The following is a 17616-nucleotide window of genomic DNA, read 5'->3' as shown; positions in this document are numbered from 1 at the left end:
ATAATTTTTGTTGATTCACACACGCTATTGCCATGCATTATTAAGCTTCTAAGAAAAAGTTTTAATTGTGCAACAAAATTACCTCCAAGACAATAATTCCATTGGTCACACGAAGTGCTAGTCCTGCAATCACACTGCATAGTCAATCAAGAGTTAAGATTAAAAATAAAATGCAATTTGTGTTGTATTGTCACTGTCCAAAATAAGCTATAACCAGTGATGAAGGAAATAAATTCCTAGCAAACCTAACAATTCAAATCTAAATGAAATAAAAACATTATAAATATTTCTTTTATAAATTTACAAGAACTAAGATAAATAAGTTACATGTTATTTTTAATAACGACATAAAATGGAGTGACATAGTTGGATCTTACCTGTGATATATGAAGCATATAGCACGAGGAACTCAACAAATAGTAAGTACTTATTGTAAATAACTATCCTTGGATAATAAAAACTCACGTATTTGGCTATATGTCCCCTTAGATTCCCGTATACTCGGCTAAGAAGTCGGCCAGGTATTGTGACGTTATTGCTATGCGAGTTTCGTATTTCAAGTCGAATTCGGACACCGATGCTTCAGTTAGCAAGGGTTTAAACAAGTTCCTAGTAGATTGAGTTCTTTTTTGTTAGCGAAATTGTTGAAATCTCCCTTCTAGATTTATAAGAGATATATTAGGAGTTAGTTACTTATTTAGATAAGTAGAACTGAACTGATGTCGTCGTGTGAGGTCGGACAAGTGTTGCTTGGATCTCATCTCTAGATGAGGCTTTATTCATTTTGGGTCTGGCTACAGTATGAACAAATTCATAACATGATTATTAATTGTGCAACCGAGTCATTAAATTAATATTTGTGGTAAACCATAATTTCACTAATATTAATAAAACTAAGTTGGTGATCAACTTAGATAGCTAACTGAATTAGTGTCACATTAGTTTAATCAATTAAACCATATAATATTACCAATATATAATTTGGTTTAATCTAGCACTAATAAGGAACAACACTCACAAGTTACAATGTCCCAAAATCATTGTATTTCTAAACCTTAGGTAAATCCTATTATTATTAGTTCAATCAAAATCAAATACAAATAAATAACTAAAAATGACTTAGCAAAATTGTACAGAGAAAATGAAGCATAAGACAAATTTCAGCAGCAAATACTTTTCTTCTAACAAAAGCTACTTTCATGAACACATAATTCTCTGGAAACCATATATCTACATGAGATTTCCACCATCTAGTGAGTTCCTAGCATATACAATTCTAAGAATTAGTTCTTCGGGTCAATATAGTAATCACGAATAACAAGTGACATCGTGTCGACCTGGCTCATTAACTAGATTACAATAGCTAATGAACCATGAATCGACACGATATCCTATACCGAATGAGTGGAGATATCATTTTGCTACTCAAATTGATCCTCTTTCCATCTTCATCATGTTGCATACATCATGCATCCAAAGTTTCCAGTTTTATAAAGCTATATCTTGAGACTTGAAATGTTGACACACTCATCAAACCATAGTAATCTAAATCTTCACTTGAAATGCTTTCAACCATCTATTCATATAGTCTTTTAATCCAAATCCCCTGCTAGGCTTAAGAATTTGCTTGAACAAAGCCATTTTTGGAACATTCCAATGCTCCACATGCCTGAATTCATTCATTTTTCAAGCATTTTATTAGTTGCCAAAATGATAATACATCAATTCTAGAGAGGTTTAATTACTCTGTTGGTCTTTATAATTCACCAAATTTTCAATTGGATCTTTATACTTTTTTTCATTTCAATTGGGTCCCTACATTGCTTTTAATTTTGTAATTAAGTCCTTTTCATGTCAAAAACGTTAAAATTAACAGAATATTTTTCCCAAAATACATAAGGTCGAAAATCTAATTAGGTTTTTAACTATGAATACCTTCAATTTGCAAAAAAATATTCAGTTAACTCTAATATTTTTTACACTAGGAAGGACCTAATTATAAAATTAAAAGCAATGTAGGGATCCAGTTGAAAGGAAAAAAAAAATATAGGAACCTAATTACAAATTTGGTAAAACTATAGGGACCAACAAAATAATTAAACCTTCTAGAGATGTCGAATCATGGATATACATTATTAAAAGTATAAAATTTTTCTCACCTACATACTTTTCCTGATTGTGGATCAAAATAATATTCTGTGTATCCAGTTGCTGCAACATATTATCAACATGATCAAATTGAATTTATTATAATAAATATTCGTGCTGCATGAATACAACAACAAAGCCTTATCCTACCAGGCAAAGTCGTTTGGCTACATATTCACAGACAGATCTTTCTTAACAAAGAATTAATTGTTAATTATTTTATTAGAAATTTTATATTATTCATGTTTATTAAAAGTTAAAACTTAAAACCAAGAAACTAGCAATGAATGATGACTAAAATATGAAATAAGTTTACTCTGAAAAACAGATAAAGCAATGCACAATTGTATTCATTTATTTTCAAGTAATAAGAGATCTACTAGGAAAAAGTTTACTTAATTATATATGATCTTCAATGGCTCAACCAATGCATAGAAATGAAAAAGGTTTGAAATGCAACAGAAGAGTTAATCGCATAGTCTCTTAAAAAATCTTCTTAATCATCATCTAAAATAACCAATTCTTTCTGTAAGGCAATGTTTAAGCGAATCTATTAGGAAGATAAATCGTTTCTCGTACCAGAAAGTATTGGCCTCCAAGGAAATGACAAGACACAACTAAATCTCCAGTGGCCTATTCCTTTATCCTGTCATAAAAACCATATAACAAAGATGAAGTTTTTTTCAGTATTCAAGTTTCTAAATCCAAATGTGTAGCATGTGATGAGGCACTATGAAATATGTTAAAAAGTTTGAAGTTTGTATTCACCTCAAAATCTTCCCATTTCATGAGCTTCATATTTGACTTCTCCAAAAGAGATCCAAAGTTAGTGCAGTTCCTTTTGAAACGCTGAAGCCCTTTAAAGGATCCTGCTGGATCCGCGAATTCGCAGTCGTCTTCATAAGCATTTAATGTGAGATCACCTGAGAGGTTTGGAAGAAGGTTAGAGAAACATATAAACATACTCAAATTACTAGCTGGAAGAATACCAACTGATATTAGCTTGACTTTAATTTTAGCCTATATGATCTTAAAAATTGCTGATTGCATCATGCAATGCGCCTGTTAGAGATATAATAACTGTTCATATATCTTCTCCTATCAGCTTAACCTTTTAGCACAAGTGGTTTCATGATATGGTATCAGAGCTTCTATAAACTAAAAGTTTAGAATTCGAACTTTGCTGAAAAAGTTTATGCAAAAGACTCAAATTCATCGAGACGACTGCAACAACCATAATCACAACCATCTCAACCACAACTACAACCGGAATTTAAAAACCTAAGTTTTCTCTAATTAGATAATTTGATATCACATTGTATATGAAGGCATTACCATATCACTAATGTAGAATTATAAAAATCACATTTTGACAGTCAAAATTGTACTAATTTCAAACCATACACACATAATATATATAGGAAAAAATGGGATTAACATAAGAAAAGAAGGAAATAATGGTGGGTATGGTTTCAGTTTCACCTGTGACAAAATAGGACCTTTGAAAATCTTGTTTGATAGTATCCACAACAGCATCACGATCAATGGATTCAAGAAGCCTCTGAGGAGCTTTCTCATTGGAAGATGGCTTCAAAGCAGAAGCAGCAATGCCAAGAAGCTCAGAACCATACCATGCTACCTTTAACAATGCATTGTTATTATTATTGTTATTGTTCTGTGGTTGTTGAGACTCTTCTTGTTGATTATGTCCTGTTCCATTGAATTGAATTCTTCTTAATTTACAGATTCTATGGCTGTGGTGTTGTTTTGGTAGAAAGATCAAAGAATTGTTTTGGTGAGTAGTGTTGAATTTGATTGAAGGAAAAGAAGCTATGGTTGCTAATGCCATTAGGAGTTAGAGTGCAAAATATGAAAGAAGAAGCTCCTAGTTTAAATATCTTTAAGGTATCAATAAATAACAGCCACACAATAATAATGCTAAAAGCAAAAACTTTTTTTCCCTTTTTTTAATGAGAAGTCAATATTCATATGCACAATTGTCACACATAAAACAAACAATAAGAAATATAGTAGCTTCGAAGTTGATATGTTTCTTATTTTTTTATCAAACATAGTTTTTTTTTTTTTTCTGGATTTTAACTAGGATAACAATTAGAAATTTTTTATTATTTGATATTATGTTCTGGACACTTTTAATTGTAAAAAAAGTATTTCGTAAAAATCTAAAGATATAAATAAATTATATTACAAAACTTTATTCATATTTTATCCAACTATGACTCACTTTTTATTTTTGGATAAACTTATGATATAATATCATCACTGATAGACATGGATACCATGTATATCGCGCTTAGGAGATACCGTGAAAAAAAAAAAAAAAAAAGGTAACAACTAACTAACTTTTGATCCAAACTTAAAAATATACAGTAAATATATTTACAAAAGATATCAAAAGTATTGAACTTGTAATCTGTTATGCCATTTCATAAATTATGCATTGAACTATGAAACATTTTACAGTAAATATAGATAAACTATACTGTCAACACATTGCTGACTCAAAAAATAACAACTGTGTCCCAGGCTATGCTTTTGCAACCCCAAATAAGACACCACTCTCCAGCACCCTCTCTATCTCTCTCTCTTTTTTTTTTCCTCCGTTAGAAATTAGAACCAACTAAAATTACAAAGGAAACAACACAATATTGCTTTCACCAATCCATGAAGAAACTTTCAAGTTCCAAACTAATATATCTTTCCCTTCTCAAAAATTACACAGAAAAAAATGTTGCCTCTGAGCTGCAAAAGCTGTGCAATTCGCCGGTGCTGAAGCCAGCAATCAAGTCAAACAAAAAGGAAAACTTATGATAAACTAATATTCTGCTGCTTTTAAGTATTGTCATTGAACCTGTTATGTTATTATTGAGCTGAATCAGCATATCATCTCAATCGCGGACGGAAGAACACAAATCTTCTTTGGAAGGAACCCTAAATGCTCGCCGTCAGATTGAATATATACTCCACCTCTGCCTGAAATGTCCTCCACCTCAATAGAATTTACACTACCAAACACAAAGAAAGCACCAAATTAGTACAAGCTCAACCGTAAGCAAGCCTAAAAGAAATTAAAAGTGCTAACAAAAGAACTAGCTTCTATTGAATCGACATGGTTATATATTTTATGCCAAGGTGGGATACACGGTGCTGTTTGGTCCGTGTAGCCAAACCAAACCTCACCTAGTGGGAGAAGGCTTAGCTGATATTAAGAAATCCAAATCAAAACAAAGGTCGGTAGAGTTATTTACGAAATTCTGTTTTACACAAACGCTCATAACAATCATCTTCTTAGCAACATTCACCAACATCCACAATAATAACAAGATATTCAAAGTCAAACTTCTGATGACTGTAAGATCAACTAAGTCAAAAATTCCAGCATACGGAAGGATAAAAATTCTGCCTTCCTCGCGTCTCTATAATTGGGATGCTTTCGATTCAAGGCATAAGTACTAAAATAATAATGATATACACATTCATGAGTCATAAACCAAGACAATCTTCACCAAAGAGCTTATACCTTCTTGAAGAAACATTCTTCACCTTCAGGTGTGTCCCACTGTAAATCTTATGTAAGTTTAGGATAAAATCGTACCACTTGAAGTGCTGAAGAATCACAACCTGCAGAATTTACATGAGAAAAATATATTAACAGGAGTTAAAGAAAGGATTTTAACCAGCATAATAAGGGTGCCTACCGATAAATTTCCACTGCGAGGATCAGCATTGGGAGTAATTTTCATACCGCCACCAAAGAATTTTGCATTTCCAACACAAAGGGCCGTCACTTGGGGACAAAACTCCCACTCACCTTCATTGACCTGCACTTTATTGAATCATAAAACTTGCACATCTTGGGCCTCATATGCACAAGCTACGTTTGATAGCTGTGCTAGGACATGTATACAGAGACAAAAAGACAAAAAATTTGTATTTTGGGACACACTATCATATATTTGTCCCCAATTCCAAACACGTTTGTATGTTTATCTTTGTATACAAAAGCTGAGGGATGAAAAACCAAGTTGTACTGACCTTGATCCTGAAATCCTGATTATAATGACTCATGAAGGCTTGCAATGCACCAATGACATAACACAAGTTGCCGAATTTCTTGTACTTAGAAGCGTAAAATCCTGCCTTTGCACTCCTGCATAAATTTTGTCACGAATCGATTTAGAAATGATGTCCGTGACAGAATGCTTAACCTGAAACTCCCAATTTAACCTTACAAATGAATGTCAGCAACATTTATGAAGTAATTCTGATCGCCGGTGGGTCCAGTGATAACACCAACATCTACCCTTGATCTCATCCCTAAGAAAGACTCAAACATGTCATGAGTGGAAAACTAAAAAATAGATATGGCAACAAATATTGTGCAGCAATCATAGACAAGCTCGATATGAAGGTAAAGAAACCGCAAGAAAAGAGGTTGAACCTTTAGCAACACGTTCAACAGCAGCATAAGGATCATTGCTCCTGAGAAGAAAAAAAGGCAGAGTAGATGTTTCTATTCACTTCCTTGTTCTTGAGCAAATGAAGTACATTAGAAACAAAAGGAGAATCATGAATTCATGATAAACAGGAACTAACCATCCAAATGTTCTTGCAAAATCAGAACCAGTTCCCAAGGGTATCACCTACAAAAGGACAGAACATGGTTATATTCTTAACATGCCCCATATACAATCTTCTTAGAGATAACCGAATCAAACACCGCATGATTGAGTTAAAATGAGAATACTACATGTCCTTATGGAAATTAACTCACCCCAAGAGCAGTTGCCTTTAAGTTCTCTTTATTGTTACTAGCAACAGGTTTTCCATCGCAAAAGAAACCATTAACAACCTGCTTATAACATACTGTGATGCGTGAGGAATATTGTCTCTTAACAAAATATCTTAGGTGAACAATCAATCAAGAATGTTGAAATCATGGAAATCGGTGTGCCTAAAATAAACTAATTGCTACCAAATCACCAAAAGCTTTTACAAATACAAGCTCAAGGCAAGCTTGATCGAACACATTCTCATCTCCCGGATAGAAGTTTTTCAATGACATCAAGTGTTAAACTAAAGTATGTAGTAATATAGATGGCAAGAAATCCGTCTAAATATATCATCAACCAAATCCTATGAAGTATGGACACACCAACTAAGCAAGATGTCTATGAATCCAACAAATGTCAATGTTTGACAGTTAAAAGACAATTCTCTGACACCGCCATGGCCAATTACTTCTGCTTTTACTAATTCAAACCCAATTCAAACACAGATCGGATATTAGTATAAATTTTTCAAACGAAATTAGTAGCTACAAGTATTGATACAAATGACATATACTAAAAATGGTTCAAAAATAATTGGGTGAGTTTAGATATTAGTGATTAGTGATTATTAGTATTATGGCGTTTTTGAATGCTTGAATATCATATAAATCTTGAACATATATGTTAGTATATCATGTGTCCTTTGTCTATCTGTATGTCGTCCGTTTTCATAGTCCGATAGTGTAATCAATTATATAAACTTAAACAGAAAAATAACGGGCGAAAAACGCAGGGTGCACCTCATAAATAGTTCCATCACCTCCGACAGCAATGACTGCTTCTGCTCCTTCCCTTATAGCCTAAATGGCAAGAATAACATCTTAATAACTCAGAAGAACCAACATAAATAAAAATAAAATTCACAATTGATTTCAGCTCATCAATAACCAACCTCTCTTGTTATGTCAATGGCATGACGAGGACCCGTAGTAAATGACTCACAAATCTATCAAGGACAAAAACAAAATGAAGAATCAAAAACTGTTAATCTCTAGTATTGTGAAATTGCAAACAAACACAAGCAACAGAATTTGCGGATTCAAAATTAAAAACAAAACATAGGCTGATGACAAAGCTGATAGTGTACTCACATTGTAATCATTACCAAGGCGAGACCTTAGAAATGGAAGCAACTTCTTCCAATCTTTACCAGTGCGACCATTAGCACCTGCATGCAAATCAAAGTGCAAGTTTTGTAACAAATAAATAAAAAAAAAACTGAACTTTTCCCTCAAATAAATCGTGGTAAAGTTCCAATTCCAACACCCCATCATTCATTTGAGCTCAAAAACAAAGGAGAAATATACATTATATACATATATGTATATAAAAAGTTTCCTTTCGCATATGCAACCCAAGTTTCATGGTTCCAATTTTTCAAAAATTTGAACTTTCAACAAAGTAAATAATGGGCAGGCTCCAATCACAACACCTCATCAGTTATTTGAGCTAAAAATAAGTAAAAATCACATTTTTTTTTCCTCTTGGGAATTTTCTCAGAAACAAAACAGTAAGTGAGGAAGTGAAGAACCAACAAACCTTGGGGATTGACAACGAAAACAAGCTCCCTTTGGCGAGGAGAGGATACAAAATTAAGAGCAGTTTGAAGATCTTGTTCCACGGGTTCCACGGGTTTAAGCTCGGATCTGAGAACAGGGGTGGGTGAAGCACTTGCAGCAGCCATTGAAGTTCCTCTTCCCAATGCCACAAAGTAGAAATTCTGATGATGATAATAATAATTATGATTGGGGTAAATGAAACTATGGCACGTCATCATTTTCATGAACAAGAGTGTTAGAAAGAATGAAAGTTCAATTTTTTGTACACTACTTCTGTTCTTAGCTTATAGCAGTTTCAATTTTGAAGGCAAAATGGATGGAGATTGAATACCCTTTTTTATAGTAGCATGTGGAATTTCCTAAAAAAGAAAACATTATTGTTACATTAGAACTAGATATAATATTTTGATTCAATTATATTATATCTATATTAAAAGTTATTTATTTTTATAAAATACATATTACAATATAAAATATATATTAAAATAAATTAAATAATATATATATATATATATATATTTATACATAAATATATAATAATTAATTTTTAATATATAAAAAATATTTTTTATTTTGATTAATAATTAGAGTATTAATTTTTTCTCTTAATTATTTTTAATATTTAAATAAATAAAATTTTAAATATATGTTTTTTAAAAATATAAAAAAATAAAAAATTTAAACATTTTTTTATTCAAAAATTAAGAGAATTGAGCTATGATTTTTAATTTCTTTTTAATATTTTTGTTTGAATGCCTAGGAATATGATAATGATTTTTCCATGCTTCATATATGTGGTATAATCGATAACTTTTTAAAATAAAAAAAAAATCAATAATCGAAAAGTTTTTAAGAAAAATAAATAAATAAATAATATTTGAATTTTATCAAATTTGTCAAATATTTAAAAATTTTCTATTTTTAAATATCAAAGTAATATTAATTATTGAATAATAACTAATTAATACCCATGAGCTACTGCATGCATAATGTGTGGAATTCAAATCCCAATATATATTTAACCCGACGAGTGAACTCACTACTCGACCAACTAAGTTGGTTATTAACTTATTATCAATATCAATTTATTATCTTTTATACCATTCTTTACACTTAAAAAAAAAAAGAATGAATGACTAAGACTTAAAAAGGAAAAGGAAAATTTATATTTATACCACTAGAATTCAACAAATAATTAACTAACAACACTCATAGAAAAAAAATTAAAAACTATCCCTTTATATATAACTAGAATTCAATATAATTAAAAGGGCTTGTAGAAGAGATATATTACCCACAAATAAAAGGAAGATTATGATCAAAGGGGTTTGATATAAGTCCACAATGCTATCTTTGACAAGCAGATGAGAAAGAAGCTCAGTATATATTTATCTAAATTTGAATGTTGATTCATCAAATAAGAGAGGTAAATGTGACATAAGAGGAAGCCTTGAAGAGCATTTTTCTTCTCAAATGTGTGAAGTTTATTTGGTTTATGGTAGTCTCACTCAGAGGTGATGAATGTGTTTTTCTTTATTATTCTTCTTCTTTCTTAGGTTTTTCTTAGATATAAATGTTTTTGGAGTATGTGTAGTTGACCATGGTTTCCATGATTGTAGGAAAACCGCTAAAAATTATTGGTCTAGTTGTTAAACACCATTTAGATGAAGTAATTGCCCTAAAAATGGGGCTACTTTTCTGCTGTTGAAAAAAAGTACAACTATGGAAGAGTTGATTAGAATTTAGAAGTTGAGATTTCAGGAGGAAATATACATTGATAAATTTGATGGATTGGTGAAAATATTCGAAATTTTATTACGTTAAAAAGATAAAAAAAAAAAAAGCTCAAAATTTATTTTATTTAACTTTTATTAATAAAAATTAAATAAGATAAAATTTAACGGTTTTTTATTAATTTTTTTATTATTAAATATTTTTGTTATTATTTGTGGTGTGTATAATATGGTGACTTTAACTTTATGCTAAAAATAAAATTTTGTTAGAGACATCTTTATTTTTTAAGTGAATATAAAGAGATTATGCCGTTTGATTTATAATTCGTTAGCTTATCAGACTGATCTATGTTCTTTGAGGCATTTTTATTATTATTTCTTTTTTTTTATGAAAGTATATTATTACTCAACTAAAGAAAACATATAATAGATTTGGTACTACTAATCCTATTTAGATTTAATCACCAAAAAAAAAATACTATTTAGATTTTAACTTTATTGAGTCTGAGAATGTCTCAATTAGATTATATCAATAGTATATTATTTTATAGAGAGAGAATTAATTTAACTATATTATGTGTAGAAATTATTACTTTGTACAAATTAAATTTGATAATTTTGTAGATTTGGATTATATTTTATATGAAGTATGGATGTTTAATTTTATAAAAATTATTAGTATGAATGCCTAGAATACAAGGACGACTAATAAATATTTAAAATTTATATAATAATAAACATAAATTCTAATCCATGTTAAATTATTGTCAATTATAATATTTTTTCTCATACAAAATTTAACATAAAATATACATTTTGAGTTTTATTAAAAATTTAAAATGCGTTTTGACATGCTAATTTTGTTTGGATATAGAGAAGAAAATGGAAGGAAAAAAAAAATAAAAGAAAAAAATAAAAAGAAAGAAAATAGATGGAAAAGTAGAGTTATTTGTGTATTGTTTGGATTGAGAGAAAATGGATAGAAAGAAAATAGAGAGAAAATTTTATATTGTTTGGATAAAAAAAAAGTGAGAAAAAAGGAAATTATAATAATATAAAATTATATTAATACCCTTATAACAAAATAAAATATAAATATTTTTATATATTTATATTTTATTATATTTTATAAATATTATAAAATATTATAATTTTATATATTTAATTTAAATTATTTATCTAATATATATATAATATTTAAATATAAATTTCTATTATAATAATATATTAAAATTATTAAAACCAAAAGGATAAATATAAAATTTTAATTATGTTTTTTCTTCTCCACCAATTTTTTTGGCAAGGTTGAGGAAAAAAATTTTATGTGGGCTCCACATATATTTTTTTATTTTTCATTCAATTTTTTTTTGTGATCCAAACAAAACAAAATTGAGTTTTCCATCCAATTTCACCTCTTACATTTTCTTTCCTTCCAAATTTCACTCATCCAAACACAGTGTTAGTGTTGGTGGCACATAAAAAAAGCATGCAACACCTCCATAATCCATATACATAGTTACATACTCTCTTGATTCAATGATTCATAAATATGCAGAGTTTCATTTCACAATCACACACATAATTTCCCAAAATCAAACCCAAAATCGCAGACAACCCAAAAACCAAAACAAAATTGGCAACAACAGCATTCAGCAGTGGCAGCTGAACTCAACTTGGTTCTTTCTTCTTCTTCTTCTTCTTCTTATTCAAAATTCAACAGAATCTCACACATCACTATCATAACATAGAAAACTCTCAGATTTGGCAAAATTCAATCCAAAAATTCTCTCTTTTTGTCTTTTTCTCTCTTTCCCCCAATGTCTTGCATTAGGTTTCTCACAAAACATTCACCATCTTCTTCATTTTCATCTTCTATTCTGAGACACATTCGTTTCATGAGCAATGTTCCAGAGAACACGGTGTACTCAGGTCCAACGCCACAAATCGCAAACCAGAGAACAACACTCATGCAGCTACGTCAAAAGCATAGAAACTCGAAACCGATAACAATGGTAACCGCATACGATTACCCTTCAGCGGTGCACTTAGACATGGCTGGCATTGATATATGCCTCGTTGGTGACTCAGCTTCCATGGTGGTTCATGGACACGACACCACTCTCCCTATCACCGTTGATGAGATGCTTGTTCATTGCCGTGCCGTTGCCCGTGGCGCCAAAAATCCTATGCTTGTTGGGGACTTGCCTTTTGGCTCCTATGAATCAAGTTCCGATCAGGTTTTTATTTTTAACGAAATTGGTGAATTTTCCTACTTTTCATCCAAATCAGTCACCAATAAATACGTGTATTTTGTATTTTAACATGAATTCTGTATTTGATGGCCCATGATTGATTTGATTTTGATGAGAATTAAGTAGGAGAGTTGTATATGTATAAAGTAGGAGAGTTGTGTGTGTATTTTGATGAGAATTAGATTTTGGATTTGGGAAAGTCTGCAAAATAATGGAATGTGCTTTTTCACTTCTTTTTTCATTTTATTTTTTTTGAAATATGGATATTTTCAACCATACTACCATAGTAGCTTTCTTCTTTTTCCGCTTTTGGGATTGAACATGCATTTGCACTTGTTTGATTGATGGAAAAGTTGTAGACAAAATATAACTATGTTTAATTTGTTGGTAGAATTGGGTGTGTTCGTTGAGGCTTCTTCCTTCTAGAAAGAGGAACTTTGTTATTACAAGGCTTGAAGTTATTATTATTGGAAGAAGAATGAGCAAGAGCTGCATTGGCCTTGAATGCTAATTGACCCAAATCCTGCATAGAAAGCGGAACCCGGGATCTGATTCTAGGAACAATGAAGTAAATATGATCCAACTGAAGCTCTTCACTTGGATCCACAGCTTTCATTGTTGAACCAACATTGATTGATTCTGAGCTGCATATGAAGCAGTTTGGATTCTGAGACAAAACATGCCATGCTTTCAAAGGCTTCTTTAGTTGTTGCAAGATTTTGGTTTTGGGAAAGTCTGCAAAATATTGGAATGTGCTTTTTCACTTTTTTTTTTTTTTTTGAAATATGGATATTTTCAACCATAATAGCTTTCTTCTTTTTCCTAGTTTGGGATTGAACATGCATTTGCACTTGTTTGATTGATGGGAAAGTTGTAGACAAAATATAACTATGTTTAATATGTTGGTAGAATATATAGAATTTGCTTTGTTGCTTGAATAAAGATGTGGGGAATCTAAGTTGAATTTACCTAGTGTGCAATGGTTCTGAATTATTTTTATGTTTGATTATGAGCAGGCGGTTGATACAGCGGTTCGGATTTTAAAGGAAGGCGGAATGGATGCCATAAAATTGGAAGGAGGTTCCCCTTCGAGGATTGTTGCGGCGAAGGCTATTGTTGAAGCGGGAATAGCAGTGATGGGGCATGTAGGGCTTACTCCACAGGCCATTAGTGTTTTAGGGGGTTTTAGACCTCAGGGAAGGAACATTTTAAGTGCTGTCAAGGTTTATCTCTCTCTTTGAATTATGCATCTATTTTGAATATTTGAACAATTTTATTATCATCCTAAAAGGTATTAATTAGCCCGTTTAGGTTGTCGAGACAGCATTGGCTTTGCAAGAAGCAGGGTGTTTTTCTGTTGTTCTAGAATGTGTGCCTGCACCTGTGGCCGCCGCAGCAACAGCAGCACTTCAAATTCCCACTATTGGAATTGGGGCCGGACCCTTTTGTAGTGGACAGGTAAGTTTGTGTAATTTTCTGTCTAGTATTCTCAAAATGGACAAGGTTATCAACCTTAAAGAGTTCACCTAAACTCGTAGAACATAGGTAAAATTGGATCACAAAACTCAACTCGTAAACACCAGAGTTTGATAGCTTCCATAATGAAACTTTGTACAAGATGATTAGCTTATGATAATAGCCAAAATTTGTATTTGTTAATAATAGTGTCACACATGGCCTGGCTTTATTTGAAAGCATTTCTTCTTCATCAAGTTGCTGTATGTTAAGCCTTTTGTATCATGATCAGTTTCTAAATGATTTTTATTCACTTTGGTATATATGTATCTTGACATAATTGAGTTGGAGAAAAAGAAAGCTATAATCTTGAGTCATTGGAGTACTTGTAGCTATGGAGAGAACTAGTATTCCGATCATCCCTCAATCATTTTGAGATGATTAAACATAAAATGAGGAATTCAATTCAGTTTTATGTTAATGCAGGTGCTAGTTTATCATGATCTTCTTGGTATGCTTCAGCACCCCCATCATGCAAAGGTATTTCAAGCAAATGCTAACATAATGTATTTCCTTCAAGCGATATAGGATTCATTGCTGAAATTGTTATGATCTATCATTTTGCAGGTTACTCCAAAATTTTGCAAGCAATATGCTCGTGTAGGAGACATTATCAACAAAGCCTTACTAGAGTATAAAGAAGATGTGACTAACGGTTCATTCCCTGATGCTCACCATAGTCCATACAAAATTAGTGAAGCAGATGCTGAAGGTTTTTCTAATGAGTTGCAAAAGCTAGGTTTTGACAAAGCAGCATCCGCAGCATCTGAAGCAGTTCAAAGGCTTAATGCAACCAAATAAGTTGGGTGAAGGTAACTGAACAAGTTAATAGTAAAGCTATGGAGGTAGCCTTCATGTTTTTTCATTTGATGTTGTTCGTCTTCTTTGGTGGCACACCGATTTGAAACGGCATGATAGAATTGAAGTTCAGTCAACTACTGATATATAGAGTGATGATGCAACTATCTTAGGCCAATTCGCACCATTTTCTTTTATGTATCAATATTTTGTTCTCCAGCATTGTATATGGAACATCAATGAAACCTTAGGCAGATTACCAAAAGGAAATTATGTTTTTATCAATGTAAGAGCAAAATGTTGGGAACTGATTTTGAAATTTTTCACTATTCAGAGAAGAGAAGTGGTCCATAATAGTGACCAAATAAATGTCTTTCCAATTTTCACTATTGATTGATGTTTGTCTATTCTCTTATATTTCTGTTAAGGTTCACTCCCTACCCATGTTTGTTTATAGTTAACAAGCATAGGATTGAATTAAAATTAATTATAATTACTAACAATAATTTAATAAATGTTTTTATGCAAAAAAAATTAATAATGTGCTAAAAAGAAACATTGACTGAGTGATTCCTCAAAAAAGACATCACAATTCTTCAAAGCCTGCAAAAATTGAGCTATCTTCATTGTTCGCAATTTGGAACTTCAATCTAGAAAGAAAATTGGATTCTAAGAATAGAATCCCTTAATGTTGGTGAAAAGTAGTTTTTATTTTTAACCTCTTGTCTTATATTTTAAATTTTTTTTTTTTTTTTTACACAATAGCAATGATAGTGTAATATAAATTGTATATAGTATAAAGGCTTCCTCAATTTTTATTTAGGTCTTTAAAATTCAAGGATTTATCATATCTAAAAGTATTTTAAATGAAATCCCTATAATTATTCAATCATTTTTAATCAAATGTTTATATATTAAACAAATGTTTTTTGTTTTTGAAATTTTGTAATCAAACTACTATAATGGAATCATAAACTATAAGAAAGTAATTGAGAAATTTTTGTATAATACAACATACAAGGATTTAATTAAAATATTTAAAAATTAAACTCTTATATTAAATAAAACTAGGGAAGGACCCGTGCTACGCACGGAAATGAATCAACAAAAGAAGAAAAGAAATGTCGCTGAAGAAGAAAAAAAATGTCGAGGAATGCGAATTATTTTACATCAAATATAGCACTTTTTACTAAAGTCGTTGCATGAAACAACTAGAATATTCTCATTAAACATGATGTACTATTTAAGTTACATTGTTAAAAACTTCTCTAAATACAACATTTATGGTACTACCCTTGGGCATGGAACCGTTGTTCTGAATTAGAACTCTAAGACATTTTTTTGATTTCACTCTAGATAGAGCAACATAGAGTTGGCCGTGAGTAAATACAGGTTTCGGTAGATACAACCCAACCACGCCCAGTGTTTGACCCTGTGACTTGTTTATGTTCATTGCAAAAGATACAATTAACGGAAACTGCCTTCTTTGGAATCTAAAAGGTAGAGTGTCATTGTTTGGTATCATGTTCATGCGTGGAATAAGCACAACTCTACCTGCTTTGTCTCCAGTCAATACAATGCACTCAATTATATGATTACCTAAACGACGTACCTGCAACTTGGTACCATTACACAAACCATTAGATTGGTCAATATTCCTTAGCAACATGACCGGTACTCCTTCTTTCAAGCATAGCTGGTGATTAGGTAAACCTGAACAATTAATAGCATTCAACACATCAGGTGAAAAGGTGTCTAACTGAGACTCCATATTACCTTCTTCAACACACAAAGAGTCAGAACTAAGATAAACCCTCTGATCGCCAGGTAAAAGACTCATGATATTGTTATTCACCTCGTTAACAACTTCTAGAGTGGGAGCAAGAATTGATCGTTCCTTGAAATAATCTGTGTTGGTCAAGTTATATATCAACATGGGATAGACAAACTGTATGAACTCTTCAAAACCAGTGTCAGTATCATCAATGAGAATCTCATTCGGGATCAAAACTTTAGATTCACCATCTATAGAATCGCCAGCCAATCCATCTCCAATATGAATAAGCCAATTAGCAAAATCCATATTTTCGCAATTGTCTTGAGAACTTGATGAAGAAGATAAACGCATATTCCTGCTTAGCTTTAGTACATTACAGTAATCCCATAGATATGATGAACTAATAGAAGATTGCACGATATCCTGTCTTGATCCCATAGGTATGACTGGAAGGATCTGCCTAAAGTCACCACCTAGGACAACAACCTTTCCTCCAAATGGCATGTAAGGTTTGTAGGATTGCTCAAATCTAAGAATATCCTTCAATGACTTGTCTAAAGCCTCGTAACAGTGTTTGTTAAGCATCGGAGCTTCATCCCATATAATCAAACTGGCTCTAGCAAGAAGCTTAGCAAGGGAAGAACCTTGTTTAATGTTACAAACCGAATCCTCATTTATGTTTAGTGGAATCTTGAATCTAGAATGAGCAGTTCGTCCATTAGGGAGTAATAGTGAAGCAATACCACTTGATGCAACATTTAGCACTATTTTGCCATTACACCTTAATGATGCAGATAACGTGCGATAAAGGAAAGTCTTCCCAGTACCACCGTAACCATAAACAAAGTAAAATCCACCAAGATCCATGGAGACAGCATTCAGTATCCGATCATATGCATTCCTCTGTTCGTGAGTCATAGATTTCAAAGACTCCTTAAACTCCTCACGTAGTAATTCCCTATCAAAATTCATCTCATCCAT

General features: G+C 31.7%; 4 protein-coding genes across 6 annotated transcripts; 1 reads left to right on the top strand and 3 right to left on the bottom strand.

The window, feature by feature from the left end:
* Nucleotides 1–1158: 1158 nt before the first annotated feature.
* LOC112726362 (uncharacterized) lies at nt 1159–4496 on the bottom strand. Of its 2 annotated transcripts, none has more exons than XM_025775720.3 (5): nt 3631–4496; nt 2917–3071; nt 2728–2794; nt 2160–2211; nt 1159–1669 (listed from the first exon to the last, which is right to left on the bottom strand). In XM_025775720.3, exons 1-5 carry the CDS (start codon nt 3995–3997, stop codon nt 1546–1548), a joined length of 765 nt encoding a protein of 254 aa, XP_025631505.1. In that variant the 5' UTR covers nt 3998–4496; the 3' UTR covers nt 1159–1545. The 2 variants fall into 2 exon arrangements, with proteins under 2 accessions (XP_025631505.1, XP_072066180.1); XM_072210079.1 differs by having other exon boundaries at nt 2168–2211; nt 3631–4390.
* A 73-nt stretch (nt 4497–4569) lies between these two features.
* Nucleotides 4570–8932, bottom strand: LOC112726361 (sphingoid long-chain bases kinase 2, mitochondrial). The gene is made up of 12 exons (XM_025775717.3): nt 8541–8932; nt 8093–8169; nt 7894–7947; nt 7742–7801; nt 6944–7021; nt 6766–6812; nt 6611–6651; nt 6402–6486; nt 6205–6319; nt 5868–5990; nt 5690–5790; nt 4570–5174 (listed from the first exon to the last, which is right to left on the bottom strand). The coding sequence occupies exons 1-12, from the start codon at nt 8782–8784 to the stop codon at nt 5045–5047; spliced, it is 1155 nt and encodes a 384-aa protein (XP_025631502.1). The 5' UTR covers nt 8785–8932; the 3' UTR covers nt 4570–5044.
* Nucleotides 8933–11664: 2732 nt separating this feature from the next.
* LOC112726359 (3-methyl-2-oxobutanoate hydroxymethyltransferase 1, mitochondrial) lies at nt 11665–15247 on the top strand. Of its 2 annotated transcripts, XM_025775716.2 has the most exons (5): nt 11665–12530; nt 13562–13768; nt 13857–14003; nt 14487–14540; nt 14628–15247. In XM_025775716.2, the coding sequence occupies exons 1-5, from the start codon at nt 12111–12113 to the stop codon at nt 14859–14861; spliced, it is 1062 nt and encodes a 353-aa protein (XP_025631501.1). In that variant the 5' UTR covers nt 11665–12110; the 3' UTR covers nt 14862–15247. The 2 variants fall into 2 exon arrangements, with proteins under 2 accessions (XP_025631501.1, XP_072066178.1); XM_072210077.1 differs by lacking the exon at nt 13857–14003 and having other exon boundaries at nt 11739–12530.
* An 854-nt stretch (nt 15248–16101) lies between these two features.
* On the bottom strand, nt 16102–17616 carry LOC112729500 (uncharacterized). The gene has a single exon (XM_025779675.1). The coding sequence runs from the start codon at nt 17614–17616 to the stop codon at nt 16102–16104; it is 1515 nt and encodes a 504-aa protein (XP_025635460.1).

The sequence above is a fragment of the Arachis hypogaea genome, chromosome 12 (assembly GCF_003086295.3).
Source record: "Arachis hypogaea cultivar Tifrunner chromosome 12, arahy.Tifrunner.gnm2.J5K5, whole genome shotgun sequence".
NCBI classification, from domain to species: Eukaryota; Viridiplantae; Streptophyta; class Magnoliopsida; order Fabales; family Fabaceae; genus Arachis; species Arachis hypogaea.
The sequence above is the reverse complement of the archived record's forward strand: the minus strand, read 5'-3'. Positions and strand labels throughout refer to the sequence as shown.